Source organism: Electrona antarctica (assembly GCF_951216825.1).
Source record: "Electrona antarctica genome assembly, chromosome: 6".
Taxonomy (NCBI): domain Eukaryota; kingdom Metazoa; phylum Chordata; class Actinopteri; order Myctophiformes; family Myctophidae; genus Electrona; species Electrona antarctica.
This window is the reverse complement of record NC_136811.1, coordinates 39,962,219-39,979,214: the sequence shown is the minus strand read 5'-3', so window position 1 is coordinate 39,979,214 and position 16,996 is coordinate 39,962,219. Positions and strand designations below refer to the sequence as shown.

The 16,996-nt window shown below is 43.5% G+C and overlaps 1 protein-coding gene across 1 annotated transcript in view; it reads right to left on the bottom strand.

The window, feature by feature from the left end:
- cadm4 (cell adhesion molecule 4) overlaps positions 1-16,996 on the bottom strand; it is a 198,936-nt gene that overhangs the window by 31,517 nt on the left and 150,423 nt on the right. The window contains exons 5-6 of the mRNA XM_079503230.1: positions 16,014-16,175; positions 5,839-5,929 (exon numbers count right to left, since the gene is read on the bottom strand). Of these exons, the coding sequence (XP_079359356.1) occupies positions 5,839-5,929; positions 16,014-16,175 (253 nt within the window). The remainder of the gene's footprint in view (positions 1-5,838; positions 5,930-16,013; positions 16,176-16,996) is intronic.

The window sequence follows — 16,996 nt, the reverse complement described above, 5'->3', positions numbered from 1 at the left end:
TGTGTGTGTGTGTGTGTGTGTGTGTGTGTGTGTGTGTGTGTGTGTGTGTGTGTGTGTGTGTGTGTGTGTGTGTGTGTGTGTGTGTGTGTGTGTGTGTGTGTGTGTGTGTGTGTGTGTGTGTGTGTGTGTCTGGCGTAGTGTCATAGTGTCTAATGTCACCCTGTCCAGATCCCTCAGGAAGCCTAATTACAGCTTTCTCTCATTTATCCCCCCCCCCCCATGTGTGGGGGCGCTAACACGTCTGCTCACACACACACACACACACACACACACACACACACACACACACACACACACACACACACACACACAGTAGTGACAAGCACCCTCTCTCTGTTTATTTAACTGTCTTTCTATTAACCAGCAGAATGAAAACAACCTCTAACCTAAAAGCAAACAACATTTAATTGGTGATTAATGCTCAACAGACAGTTAACAGGACCAGGTGACGAGAAGAGAGGGAAAGGAGTGTGCGTGCGAGATGATCGTCAGCATACAGAGAGACCCTGCAGTCCCATTTCTCATGTCTCATTGTCAAACAAATGCGCACACAATATGTGTACACACGTGCGCATACGTGCACACGCACACACACACACACGCACGCACGCACGCACGCACGCACGCACGCACGCACGCACGCACGCACGCACGCACGCACGCACGCACGCACGCACGCACGCACGCACGCATCCCTGACCAGTCATTACAAAGCTTTGGTGAGGCTCCAGGCCTCCAGCCAATGGGATCCTCAGCCACTGTTCAGCATGGGATTTAGCTCAAGCCGTTAAACACACACACACACACACGCACGCACACACACACACACACACACACACACACACACACACACACACACACACACACACACACACACACACACACACACACACACACACACACACACACACACACACACACACACACACACAAACACACACACGCGTGTGCGAGTGTGCATGTGTTTTGTGTGGGGGCTTTAGAGGACCTGACACCCACAGACAGACGGCCCGTCCAGGGGAGGTTTAAAAGCTTAGGGCCCAATACTTTGGAGGGCCCACAGAGAGGAGAACACACACAGATAGAGGCTTTGTCTCAGAGTGGGCTAAAAACACATGACTGCTACTGTATATTGCCCTCCAAAGCCTATAAGTGCAGTAAACAAAGTTTCAAGCTGAGAAAAATGGCTATAATCAGGGTTTTTTAACTACTAAAGCCCTCTATAGTTAGCAAAACGGATCTGAGTTGGTTCTGTACTTGGTCTGCCTCGTTTCTTTCTACACCAAATCGTTTTGGCAGTAATAGTCGATCTACAAACGCAACACGTTGTGGGCTTGTAAAACGCCAATTTCTGGCAAATATTCCCTCCAGAGTGTTAGGCTTCAAGTGGTTGACTGGCCAGCAGCCAAATGGGTTATAGGTATACAGGTACATATACAAGTCACATTACACTAATCGTACATGCGTCCATGAGGTAATTCTCATGCCCCAAAGCCATAATTGCTGTTTTGAACCTTGAAAAATGGAGTTACTGCACTCTGCCTTTGCATTGCCTTAATTGGCAAGGTGCAATGACTTAACGGACCAGTTCATTTTCTTTCATCTTCATAATGGTCCTCATTAATGCTCATGACATTTTTGTCTACTGTGTCCCAGAAGAGGACTGTGGGCAATTCAGAAACCGATCGATAGGCAAGTTTGGTCATTTCAAAATGTCTATTTTATTTGTTATTAACGCTTTCCATAATAGAAAGCCTGCAGGTTCTAGCTATTAACTTCAATTCGCCATTGATGATGTCACAGATAGGCGGATACAATTATATGAAGATAGGTTGACAATGGGTGAAGTCCTTATGTGCATGCACCTACGTATATATATTATATCTATATTTTAGTCCTAAAATAATTAATGTTAATGTTTTAGCTCATTCACTAATCTAGATCATTTTCCTATCAATTACGACAATTAGACTTTGCATCATCAACATTGTTATCCTTTTCTAAAAATCAAACTCCAAGGCAGACGGCATTAAGTGAAGTTACTGCAGTCTGCCTTGGTTTTGAGTTGGCTTTTGTAGTTACAGCAATTTTTCTAATGTTTTTCTCAAAATTTTACTCTGAGAGTTTGTCACAAGATAAAACAGACATCAAGGAATATATTTTTCAGGAAGGTTGGATACTAGCTTCCAGCAATGGCAAAAGACGTAACCAAAATGAGAGATGTATTTTTAAATACTTATGTAATGTCTTTTGAACAGTTGATACAGACCTGCACTGCAAACTTCCAAAACATTTTTTATTTCACTTTTTAAATAAGGCTTTATATCATGAAGAAGTTATTGAAAAGAAGTTGTTTCAACAACAAACCAGAAAAAGTATCTCTTGGATTATGATGTACTGTACTACAGTAATAATATAAGTCTCCTAGCAACATACACAGAGGACCAAAGACGTATGGGAAAGTTATGCAAATAAATATGAATCTATTCATGAACAAAAGCAACATAGTTCTGAATTACAGAAGATCTCTGTATCTTTCTAATTTTAAACCCATCTTTGTCTACTATGTGTCTCGAATGTAAAATAGAATTAGGCTACAAATATCACAAATTGGGGGAAAAAAGAAAGAATAACTAGAAAAAGTGCCCTTCATGTGCACAGGTCTCCACCAGGAGGATAGGAGTGTGTGTGATGTTTGGCAGACAAAGTTTTATGCAGATGCAGATGTAAAGATGTGACTTGGCCTTTTATAGCACCACCATGAGGCTGATTTAAAAAATCAGTCAAGTGGCATTGCTTCCTCAGCCAAGTGGGAATATGCGTGCAAAGTTTCACTGCACTCGGGCACTGTGTTCATGATTTGCCACTCCTGAAAACTTTGGAAGGCAATCTTAGCCAATCAGTGTAGAATCTGGGAAATCCAACAGACTCGTCTTAATCACATGACTACAGAGATCATGTGTACCGATTTGGATGAAATCTGTGCGACTAAGAAATTGGCCTCATGGTGGCACTATAACCGGCAGATGTGGAGGGATGCACATGGCCTCTAGGGAGTGCACATATACAAAGTTATACACAGATCGATGCAGTTAGAGGTAAAAACAGGAATTGCCCTGTTATAGCGCCACCGTGAGGCTGATTTGGAAAAAAATAAGTGGCATGTCGTCCTCGGCCTAGTGGAAATGTGCGTGTATACTTTCACGGAAATTGCACACTGTGTTTGTGATTTGTGGCATTTTGTTCAAAACGGACCAATCATGTGAGCTTTGGAAGCCAATCATAGCCAATCAGGATGGAATATGAGAAATGGTGCAGATCCGTGTTGATCACATGACTATGGAGATAGTGTATACAAAATTGCGTGATGTATGGATGAAATGTGTATGAGTAATCTTATCTACAGAAATGTGTTTTGCGACATGGTGGCGCTATAAACAGGCCGTTGTGGAATATTTGGGGCAGAGTTTCGTCGTTCTCATCCAGGGAGTGTGTGTGCACAGTTTGGCATGGATACAGATTAGCTGTACACGGACGGACGGACGGGCGCACGCACGCACGCACGCACGCACGCACGCACGCACGCACGCACGCACGCACACACACACGCACACACACACACACACACACACACACACACACACACACACACACACACACTCGGACGGAGTGCAAAACATACTCTCTCGTCTCTCCCCATGCCTTCGGCCTGGTGGAGACAATAATAACCTGGGTCTAGAGAAGTACAGTGGCCTGCAGTAAAAGGCTATACAATGTTCTTACTTTTTCAGCTAGAAGAAATATATTCTTACAATGTACCTGCGATAAGATTCCTTCTGGCAGGGCTGGTGCCAAATAATATTTGAGCTGATCTTTTTTGGAATATCTTACAAGTATATGATACTAAAACAGATCAGCACTAGAAAGTCTGGCAGCCTTATCTTGGACCATGGAACTTTCTTCCACTATTTTATAGGGAATTTCATAGACGTAGCTAGACCACAGACCTCTGTAATTTCTACAGAATTGAGCACAGCTCAGTTGATTTTGTTTCGTTTTTTGTCTTTTTGGTCTTGTGTGCTTCTGTGTATCTACGTATTGTATAGAGTTATAGACGTATGATATGTATGTAAATGTCAGCGCATATGTAGGTGTACAGTAGGCCTACATGTAATTATATATACTTTCCTGTGGGAGTAGATATATGTTCCTAATATATGTAAACGACATGACTTCAGCCTGTGACTGCAACTTGTTCCTGTTCGCAGATGACTCAGCACTGCTGGTCTCGGACAGGGACAAACTGCAGGTTGAAAATGCCCTCAGCTCTGAACTCGGTAGAATCTGCACCTGGCTCGCTGATAACAAACTATCTTTACACCTGGGAAAAACTGAATCCATTCTCTTTGGCTCTATTAGTAATCTCAGCAAGGCAAATGGCTTCTTGGTTAGAGTGGGTGACAATGTTATCACACGTAAAGATGAAATTACCTACCTAGGTTCCATCCTGGAGGCTAATCTTTCCGGTGATAAAATGGCCACCAACGTAATCAAAAAAGTCAACCATAGAACAAGATTCCTCTACAGGATCTCCTCACTGGTCAACAAAAACACCTTGAAGACCTTAACAGGAGCCCTTGTACAGGGTTTCTTTGACTATGCATGCACCTCCTGGTACCACAGCACCTCAAAGGCCCTTAAAACCAGGCTCCAGACTTCCCAAAACAAACTGGTCAGGCTCCTACTTGATCTAGCCCCCCGAACCCACCTCACCCCTGCCCACTTCGACAGGCTGGAATGGCTTAGGGTCGACGACAGAGTACAGCATCTTGCAATGGGTCTGGTCCACAAGATTCGATACACCACCAAGATACCCATGTACCTGTCTAGATACTTCCTTAATGTTAACGAAGTCCACACCCACAACACCAGAGGGAGTGCAACGAACCATGTACAACCCAGATTCGGCACAAACAAGGGACTAAATTCTTTTCGCTCCTATGCCACCAAAATGTGGAACGCCCTACCAACTGTCATTAAGACATGCGAATCCCTTGACTCCTTCAAAACCGCTCTCAAAGGGCACCTACGGATGGCTGCAATTCGAAACTGGCCCCCGTAAAATCTGAATCCCCCCCCCCGCCCCCCCCTTTTTTTCCCCTCACTGTATATATTTCTTTTCCCTTTTTACCTCCTTTTTGATGAATTCTTTTTTGATGAATTCCTGTTCTGTCTATAGAAGTGTCTATTTGTACGTCTCTAAATGTTTTGATGATTTGAACATGGTGGACCCTGTTGGAAACAAGTGTAATGCTTAATTGGGTCGTCCACTCACAGTTAACAGCCTTTGTATTGAGTTTGTGCTTGAAATGTACTGTAATTCTGCAAACTGTTAATAAATTCTTCAATCAATCAATCAATGGACTCTTGTTGTGAGGACATGGAGAATTGGCATTGCTGTTATCGTTTTTACTCGCAAGAGAGAAGTTAGTATTGTAATTTTCTTTCTTAATTTTCTTTTTTGAGTGCCAGTTTTTCTCTCCACAGTACAGTTGAGGCGTAAACAATGCTGAAGTGGTTTGCCAGGAGTGTTGTGACGTATGCCTTTGTATGGGTCTTTGTCTGTTTCTTTTGTATTTCTTTCTTTTTTCTTTTTTTCTTGTGGAAAATAACAAAGGACAATGAAAAAAGAAAAAGAAACAAAATGAGTTCATTCTTTTTAGTTTTGACTGAAAACGTAGTTTCTAAACTTTGTGGGGCAGTATAAACTGCTCACACACACATGCGCACGCACACATACGCACGCACGCACGCACGCACGCACGCACACAAACTTACAGAGGGTTCCCAGCAACGGAGCAGGTGAGGACAAGCGAGTCTCCCTCCCGCAGAATACCAGACGGAGGGACGATCCTGACTGTGGGGGCGACTGTGGAGAGAAGGAGAGAGAGAGAGAGAGAGAGAGAGAGTTAGTGACGCAAATAGACCTTTACAGGTCTGCAACTCTCAGAGCTAAAGGTAAACGTTTGAGAATCACTGATGTAGAAAGAACACAAGCATGAACATGAAATAGAATCAGAGTAAGAGTTAAGAGAGAGAGAGAGAGAGAGAGAGAGAGAGAGAGAGAGAGAGAGAGAGAGAGAGAGAGAGAAAGAGAGAGAGAGAGAGAGCAACAAATAAACAGGCTGGATGAAGAAAGCTGTGTGAAAGGGCTTCACACAACAGTTTCCAAGGCAACCAGCCGAGTACATCAGCCAACAGTTGGGACACCTGTTATCATAGCAGGACCCACACTGCAGCATCTGCTCTGCTCTGTCCTACTGCATGTCCCCACAGCAGCACACGCACGTTGGACACTGTTCTGTCCTACTGCATGTCCACACAGCAGCACACGCACGTTGAACACTGTTCTGTCCTACTGCATGTCCCCACAGCAGCACACGCACGTTGGACACTGTTCTGTCCTACTGCATGTCCCCACAGCAGCACACGCACGATGGACACTGTTCTGTCCTACTGCATGTCCCCACAGCAGCACACGCACGTTGGACACTGTTCTGTCCTACTGCATGTCCACACAGCAGCACACGCACGTTGGACACTGTTCTGTCCTACTGCATGTCCACACAGCAGCACACGCACGTTGGACACTGTTCTGTCCTACTGCATGTCCCCACAGCAGCACACGCACGTTGGACACTGTTCTGTCCTACTGCATGTCCCCACAGCAGCACACGCACGATGGACACTGTTCTGTCCTACTGCATGTCCCCACAGCAGCACACGCACGTTGGACACTGTTCTGTCCTACTGCATGTCCACACAGCAGCACACGCACGTTGGACACTGTTCTGTCCTACTGCATGTCCACACAGCAGCACATACACGATGGACACTGTTCTGTCCTACTGCATGTCCCCACAGCAGCACACGCACGATGGACACTGTTCTGTCCTACTGCATGTCCCCACCGCAGCACACGCACGTTGGACACTGTTCTGTCCTACTGCATGTCCACACAGCAGCACATACACGCTGGACACTGTTCTGTCCTACTGCATGTCCCCACAGCAGCACACGCACGATGGACACTGTTCTGTCCTACTGCATGTCCCCACAGCAGCACACGCACGATGGACACTGTTCTGTCCTACTGCATGTCCCCACAGCAGCACACGCACGATGGACACTGTTCTGTCCTACTGCATGTCCCCACAGCAGCACACGCACGTTGGACACTGTTCTGTCCTACTGCATGTCCACACAGCAGCACACGCACGTTGGACACTGTTCTGTCCTACCGCATGTCCCCACAGCAGCACACGCACGATGGACACTGTTCTGTCCTACTGCATGTCCCCACAGCAGCACACGCACGATGGACACTGTTCTGTCTTACTGCATGTACCCACAGCAGCACACGCACGATGGACACTGTTCTGTCCTACCGCATGTCCCCACAGCAGCACACGCACGTTGGACACTGTTCTGTCCTACCGCATGTCCCCACAGCAGCACACGCACGATGGACACTGTTCTGTCCTACTGCATGTCCCCACAGCAGCACACGCACGATGGACACTGTTCTGTCCTACTGCATGTCCCCACAGCAGCACACGCACGATGGACACTGTTCTGTCCTACCGCATGTCCCCACAGCAGCACACGCACGTTGGACACTGTTCTGTCCTACCGCATGTCCCCACAGCAGCACACGCACGTTGGACACTGTTCTGTCCTACTGCATGTCCCCACAGCAGCACAATATGCAGTGCACGATGGACACTGTTCTGCATGTTCCCACAGCAGCACAATATGCAGTGCACGATGGACACTGTTCTGCATGTCCCCACAGCAGCACAATATGCAGTGCACGATGGACACTGTTCTGTCCTACTGCATGTCCCCACAGCAGCACACGCACGATGGACACTGTTCTGTCCTACTGCATGTCCCCACAGCATCACAATATGCAGTGCACGATGGACACTGTTCTGTCCTACTGCATGTCCCCACAGCATCACAATATGCAGTGCACGATGGACACTGTTCTGTCCTACTGCATGTCCCCACAGCAGCACACGCACGATGGACAAAGTATTCAACGTATATTCAAAGTAAGTATATAGATACTACCGGACGGTTGCTCTGTCAAATTTGTAATGTGGTATTTGTTTTCAAAAGTACATGCTTTCAAAAAAGTACAAATTACAAGTGCATTTGATTTTTATATCAATGCGTTGCTGTATTGAAATGAAATACATACTTTCCGTTTTTGCGTCAGCCATTGACAAATAGCAGATATACAATCTCACAGCACGTCAAGCGAGCTTGTACTGTATATACATCTGCTATTTTTGAAAATGTTTAAAACATCTTGAAAGTGAAGAGAACTACTGATTCAGAAGGCATAGGTATAGAATATGCCTCAGGTCTTAATGGCTCTTAAGTCATTGACCGCCGACAACCCCATCTGGTGAAAAAAGTACTCCAGGACCACCGCCCAGTCAGTTAATACGGCAAAGCTCTTAGTTTGAAAGCCATTTCTCTCGGAAACCAAGACCCAGGAAGTGAATGTACTGGCTGCTTCGATTGTTATTTAATTCAACCAAAACATGCATTTTGTACCTTTCGAGAAATGAACCGCAAATCTAGCTTGTTTTGAGCCAAAAAGAAGAATCTGAGATATTACAATTCTAAAAACTGCGTCCCCATAGACAGCATAAGCCAGCAGAATTATCATTTCATTTTTGTGTGTGTGTGTTATGAGCGCGTACAGGACACAGTTGTGAATGTGAACCAATTGATATTAAAATAGGCGTCAAAAGGCACACTCGGCGCAGAGGGCGTTTGTACCGGGAGTGGTCAAAAGGCGATATCGGCGAGTACAGTACTCACAGTAAATGTAGTTGCTTACTGTGCTCCACTGCCCTGGCATGGCATACAGCCATCACCCACAGGTCATCACCCACTGCCCTGGCATGGCATACAGCCATCACCCACAGGTCACAGCACTCAACCACCTCCTATCCAGTATCAGCATGCACTCACTGTCCCACATCCATCACATCAGGTGTCAACAAAGACAAATTAATCGTACTCCACTAGCCACATTAACCAATTCTGGGCGGGAACCCCTTTTGGTGTTAGCATTATGTTATGCTTTAGCTATTGAAAAATAGCAGATCTAAAAGCTCATAGTAGGTCTGCTATTTTTGAAAAATCGAAGTACGACACAGAAAACTGTCAGGATGTAGAAGACATTTTTAGAATCTGATCTCAGGTCAAAATGGGTTAATAATAATAGTATACTGGCCCGGAAAGTCAATATTATACTCAACTATAGCCACATTAATATAATGGCAGGGAAGTGAATTATACTCGACTATATCCACATCAATATACCAGCAGGAAAATGAATAATCCATCAATAGTACTACTACAGTATGCTGTAGCAGAATATTAACATATTCTTATAATATAAGAATATTATTCTTGTTGCTTTACAGGATATCAATGCGCTGAAAGGAAATTAATGGTATAACTATATATTAAGCCAGAAGAAAATAATTATACTGGGCTATCCACATTCATATTCTGGTCAGAATAATGAAGGATGCTTTACTTGGACATTATTTCCTGGCAAAATATGAATTGTGCTATTATTAGTACAGCTATCAACAGAAATATAGCGGAGGAAACTGGAGGAAAAGAATACTGGTTCTATCCACATTAACATATTGACAGAAACATTTATTATTGGCTATTTGACTCTCGACAGTAGGATGCGTGGGTGATATGAATTGCATTGGACAAACTTGCTGATATAAATGTGGAATGCTGATCGTATCTAGCCATCAACTAACGACTTGCCATAATTTGAATGTGTTGAGCAATCAAGATATAGTCAATCCCATTCAGCAAATATTGTTATTCTTGTTGAAATGTATACATATTGAGCATGAATTTTAATATTAATAATATACTAACAGTGCAGCTAGACTCAATTATTTTAAGGAAATGTACTTGCGGAGTACTCTAGTATAGCACTTAAATTGAACTATTAATTAATATTAATTGGCATATTAAATTCTGCTCAAGATTAGTGAAATAATAATCACCTCAACAAATGTCAGAAAGCTTTGTCTCTTGTTTAATGTCTAATATTTTATTCATATTTCAATACTTCACAATATCCGTACTCGTGCAGCTCAAACAAGACTGTTTTAAAAATGCATAGGTGTCAATCTAAAAAGAAAAAAAGAAAAAAAGCTGTTGATGTTGCTGAAATACAAAATGAATGATTTGTAGGAACCTAGGCTTGCAGAATGGTGATGAAATATCGACACACACCTCATACTTCCAGTGACCTTGTTCAGACCACACAGATCTACAAACACAGCCTTGATCTGAACTACTGTACACACGGCTTTACATTGACACAATCTGTCCACAGACAGACAGACAGACAGACAGACAGACAGACAGACAGACAGACAGACAGACAGACAGACTTCAACTTCAAAACTCCTTAAAACTGACCTCCCTGCCATCCTTCGGTCAGTTCAAAGGAATGCTCCAGAACATTTTTCACCGTGATTGCTCCTGCTTCAATTGATTTATTTTACTGGTTGTTCTGCATTTAAGTTCCTTTGTAATTTATCCTGATTTATAATGTTTTGTTGATGTATTGTTTTGACTGTATTTGTGAATTGTAATCGGCTACATTGAAAATGAGGGCTTGCCCTCAACTGTATTTCCGAGTATAAATAAAGGTGATGATGATGATGAAGTATAGTAGTAGTATAGCCATATCTAACGGCTTAAACATCATTCGTTGCTGTCGGGAGGAAACCACCTAACTTTTTTTTTTCTTTTCTTTTTTTTCTTTTGCATAAATCAGTGCTATAGAGCGCCGAAATCCTGACGTCACTCGCTCATCCCCTGGTTCACAGAAGTAATTTCTCTATTGAGAATAACATGGCGTTATCTTCAAATCGTTTCATATAAGCATTGTGGTCCAAAAATAAACAAGCTGTCTCTGCGTTATTGTCAAGGAGGTGTCTCTGTATCGTTTGCGACAGTCAGTCACTCATACAATATATATATATACAGTCTGTTTGTAGCGAAAATGTAACTAATTCAGTAACATTAACAATAGCGTTTTCTCTCAGTCAGTTGATTCTTCATATCCATATGAGTGAAACGGCCGGGATGACATGTTTATTTTTCAAACACAGTTCTTATATGAGGCGATCTAAAATCGGGGATTATAATGCAAATAAAAAGTACATGAACCCGTGGATTTGCGCCCTCTACCGATATTGACGTCAGACTTCGGTGCTCTATTGGAAACCCTTTACGTCTGTGTGTTGGTTAAAAAATATTGAACCAATGAAAAGTAGTTTCACCAGTCTGGCGTGGCTTAAAGTGGAGGAGAGAGTATCCCAATTTAAAATGTGTCTAGTTCACAGGATTAGAAATAAGAAATAATGAAATAATAATACTCACAGGCACTACACCAGAGGGAGCCTTACTATTTAAACCCTGCCATTTTCACAGCAATATGGGAAAAACATCATTCCTATACTTGGCAGCAGTTCAGTGGAATGGCCTGCCTTCCAGCCTCAAGATGATCAGTTCCTTTGAAAACTTTAGATTCACATTAAAAAGATGGTTGGCCGATAACACATCCTAATTTGTAAATTCATGTATACTGAGTTTACTGACATTTTAGTGTAGAATAGATAAATAACTTATCTTAATCTCCTGTCCCCCTTTCCCAAAAGGAAGGGGGGCAGGGCAAAATACAAAGGTATTTTGTTTTTGTCTGTTTTGTATCGTTGCTCCCCATCCCCTTTCCCCAAGAGGACCACAATGGAAACAAGCCTGACAGCTTTCTTTTGACTCTATCCTTTTGAATGTATTTTCAATAAAGCAATCAATCAATCAATCAATCAATCAAGTAAAAGGCGCTTCGGACAAAACCTAGCCTCTTAACTCCATTGGACCCTCAAACTGTCTGCTAAAGCAGCTAACTCCACCACCTCTCTAACCTGACTCCGCCAGATGGGGCAGCAGAGAGTACACTGGGTTCCCCCCTCCTGCTCCCATCTGGGAACTCTCAGGCAGACTTGATGCTCCGGCCACAAAACGGCCTGGCCAATCAGCGGCAGCTAGAGGCGGGATCAAGGCATACACAGTGCTGCCTTGATCCCGCCTCTAGCTGCCGCTGATTGGCCAGGCCGTTTTGTGATGATGCAATCACTGATGCAAGTAATTGACAATATAAGTCACAGTCAATACCAACTTTGATGAGGCTTTGTTTTAATTTACAATTTTACATCATTATTTTATATTTTTAATTTCCTATAAAGTGAACATCTTGGAGTTAGGTGGTTTCTTCCCAACAGCAGAGATATATTATGTCCCTCTTCTCCTTTGTGTTGGAAAGTAAAACACAAGGGTATTTCTAGTGAACCACAAGGGGAAATGACTTGCACCTGACCCTGCAGTGTGATGCTGTATAGGTGAGCACACAGGGGAGCACTTAGACAGAAAGCCTGGAGGAACCGAGGATCAAAGCGGGGACCTTTCAATCCCCAGACTGCCACTCAACCTCCTGACTGAGAAACTCTGCCGCCTCCTTCCATCTAACCTGGATAGGAGCCGGACAGACAATTACATGGTGGTATAAAATACAATTAAGCCAGTGTTCTTGTAGTAGGTTGTCTCTTCTCATTAGACACACCTTTTTAGTCCATTAGTGCCCTGATGTACCACTGCCAACGCTGTGTGTCAAACTATGGTGGCTGTTTAGGAACGGGAAGGTTCTCGGTTTGATCCCGGCTCCACCTGGCTTCATGCCGAGGTGACTTTGAGCAAGCATGGATTAAAGCAAAATAAAATCTCACCCCTGAAAAAGTCCATTCCACCTGATGCTTTTATTAAATATGCGAGACTATTCAGATTTTGTGGAAGATATGCTTCTGAACATTATTACTAGTCTCTCTACAAGCTCTCTACAAGCTCTCATGCATCTGCTATGCATTGAGAGCCGGTAGATGTGCTGTTTCTGTGCGCAACATGCTTCCATAGAAGACACCGCCCTGGCTAATCCAAATGACTGAAATCAGTCGTGGTGACTGAGAACTTGAATCCATGAGCAAGACACTGAAACACTAAATGCACCCAAGTCCCAACAAGCAGGTTCTGTAGCACACATGTTGTGCTTTGGATAAAAGCGCTATATAAATGCATAACTTGCAAACCCATTGTGCTGCCAATATACATGAACAATTACTGAATGATATCATGAACCTCGGTCTTCAAGAGTGAGCAACAGAATTATGTCAAACTATCAGTAAATTAACGCTACATTAATTTAATATGAGTCATATTGAAATACTATAATACAACGCTTGTCTGAGAATTTTGATGAACTAATTCCCGAAGCCACACTAAGTATTGACTTCTAAAAAATGTTGCCGTCCATTGCGTTTTAGACCTGGGGCAAATTATCAAGTGAAAGTAATTTCACTAATTTGGAGTGCGTGCTTTAGCTTCCCTCTGCTGGGTGTATGTGCCGAGATTGCACTTTTGGGGCAACGCAATTGATTAAACTGAGTCAGCCAAGACCAATCAATCAAAGAAAAGCAATTGGAACCATTTCACAGAGTAATGTGAAACAGGTTTGTCAGCTGATGGTGCTTAGTGTTTTTATAATGTGTTGGTCAGGACCCCAAACATAGCCCTGTATGACAAGAGCACCACAACATGTGACAATAGCCCTGTCCACATGAGTTGGAATTACAGGATGTCCGTAATGTCATTTTTGACATTTGATGTCAGTAGTGAACAATCCACACTGGATTAAAACCTATTACACCCAGGGGTGTCACTACCGTGACGCAGACAGCACAATTGCGTTGGGGCCCAGAGTCCTTTGGGGCCCACGGCCGGGCCGTGACCAAAGCTTGGCGGAGCCCGGTGGTTGCTGCTGCTAAGCAAACATGTGCCCCCCTCCAAGTCAGAAGAGGCGAGGGTGCGTTCCCCCCAAATTGTCCTGGTTTTTACCACAACTAAAACTAGAACTGCACTCTGTCGAGTGCCTACTTGCACGTTGCACACAAGTAACGCGCTAAGTTATAGTTTTAGTTGTGGTAAAAACCAGGACAATTTGGGGGGAACGCACCCTCGCCTCTTCTGATTTGGAGGGGGGCACATGTGTGCTTAGCAGCAGCAACCACCATTGATACATATCTTAATTACCATCAATACGTGCATTCGTACCAGCACGACCACAATACTTGTGCGCTATGCTTGCGCAAGTAATAACTACAAGCTCGACCGGAGAAAAAATAAGTTATGTTCTAACTTCTTAGCTTACGCATGTTTCAATAACTACTTTTTATGTATGTGATGTATTGCCATGCTTTTTGTTCTTGCTTATTGTAAATCGCTCTGGATTAAGAGTGTCTGCTAAATGCCTAAATTGTAAATTGAATAATACGTTTTAAATTAACTGTACGGTATGTGAAGACATTGAGGGCGGGATAATAAGCCTAGAGCGGTAGAACCTTGGCAGAGTACTTACGTATGAGTAGTCTGTGGACCCTATAGCAACCAGACACCACGTCGACCCTTCTGATTCTGGTAGTGGGATATTTTGATTTATAATTACATTTTGCCGCTTATGCAGATGTTTATAATCTTCTGTTCTCTCAAGTTAAAAGGTGCAGTCACTATGTGTTCTAAGCAAATAACTGTCCACCATCCTGATGAAAATGCAAGGTTACATATTGTATTGAATTTTATTTTGAAAAGCTCACAATGCATTGCAATTTTCACTATATTTGCTTGGTTGTCCTAGTTTGGGTATTTGTTGGGTTCTAGTTTGGGTATTTGAAAATGCAGTCACCCTTGCACATCCTTCTGCTATTTCCAGACACAGCCTTCCAGTGTCAACACAACCCACAGTGAAGCCAGTTCATACGAGTTATTTTGTTTGAGAAAACCAGCCAGTGCCAAAACGCAGAGAAGTTTTACTACTGTGTAGACTTGGGACACGCAAGGAGACCTCAACCTGGGTAGAGCCATGTTTTGAGTACATGTTTGAAAAGTTTATACAACACAACCGTGAAGTTTGAGAGAAAATGTGTGAGCTAATTTGAAAGATTAGACGGTGCAAAGTATTTCCAATTACTGACTGTCGATCCGGATGGTAATACAGCTGACAGGGGATGGTATTTGCCCCGTAACTATTATTCCTGCAGGGACGTGCACGGTATAATAATCACAAATTACCAAAAAGCTAAACAATAGAGTGAATCAAATCAGTCACTACTGCGCAGTAGTGTTGATTTTGTCAACTGAAACTATGACGAAAAATGTTCATCGACTACCTTTTTTCACTGAGGAAAACAAAATAAAAACAAAATAAAAACTAAGCTCTGGTGACTAAAACTACTACATATACTGACAAATGGTGCATTTATATAGCGCCTTTATCCAATGGGCTTTACATAGATTGCGCATTACATTCACCAATTCACACATACAGTCATACACCGATGGGAGTGGAAACCATGCAAGGGACCAACCAACTCATCAGGAGTAATTAGGGGTTCAGTGTCTTGCTCAAGGACACTTCGACACTAACTCTGGGGGAGCCCGGGTTTGAACTGGCAACCTTGCGGTTACCATCCGGCCACTCTACCCCTGCCACCGCTGCCCTCAACAAAATAACAACAAATTAAAATTAGACTCAAATGTTAGGGACTAGTGGAGAAGAGAAGAGCTGAAAATAGCCAATCTACAAGCTGTGAGCTTGTAGATCTTCTATTTTCAGCATGCAACCAAGGGTAAAATCAGCCATTACGACGCCATCAAGGCCCGCCAAAACACATTTTTGTTGACCAAATCAACTGTAGATTTAGTCGACTAAAATTGTATGATATTTAGTCGACAAAAATTCCACTAACACTAAAACAGATGTGACCACAGAGACTCACAGTAGACGTCGAGGCGATAGTGGCGGATCCTCTTCTGGCCGCCCAGCGCCGGGTGCGAGGCCTCGCAGCTGAGCGCCGCCCCGTTGTCCTTCCTCTCCACCGGGATGCGGACGGTGCTGGACACGCTGAACGTCTTCCCGTTGTCCTGCTGGGACACCACCCCTGATGGAGAGAGAGACCAGGGGTCAACAATATGTCCGTACAAGGACACCACCCCTGATGGAGAGAGAGACCAGGGGTCAACAATATGTCCGTACAAGGACACCACCCCTGATGGAGAGAGAGACCAGGGGTCAACAATATGTCCGTACAAGGACAAATGTGTCCGTGGCAAAGACTTGCTCTTGTCCATGGCACATTTTATTTTATTATTTTTTTACACACCATTATAATGTTCTTAGTTTGATCATTAGACGCAATTACTGAATGCCAAGTCTGCAGATTTTCTTCCGAATAATATGACACTTACTTACTACGACACTATGGCACATTAGGAGTCCAACTATAGTACTAGTGTTTCTCAAATGTTTTATTTGCAAGGACCCCATAACTCTGAGCAGACAAAGGGACCCTTACGGTCCATTTGGTTCCATTTGTACGTTACAGGCCTCATGCTATGGTCATTCAAGGCTAGCTCTTTATGTGTTTCTGGTCATTTTGTATTTCCGTGGCAAAATTTAAGTTTTGACAAAAGTGTCCACCACAAGCCAGCGTGGTGATGACCCCTGAGAGACACGCACCCCATTGTGAGAACGGTGGAAGATGTTGTCTGTCCAGCAGGGTGTTGTCCTGCTAGGACACCACCCCTGATGGAGAGAGAGACACGGATGCACCCCATTGGGAGAACAGTGGATGAGATTCGTTATTCATACAGCTGCCTGTATGAAGTACAACCCCATTAGATGCCACCAAAGTAGCAGCTACTCTAACTGGGGTCCATGACAAACAATACATATAACACGACAACACAAAAAAACAATAAC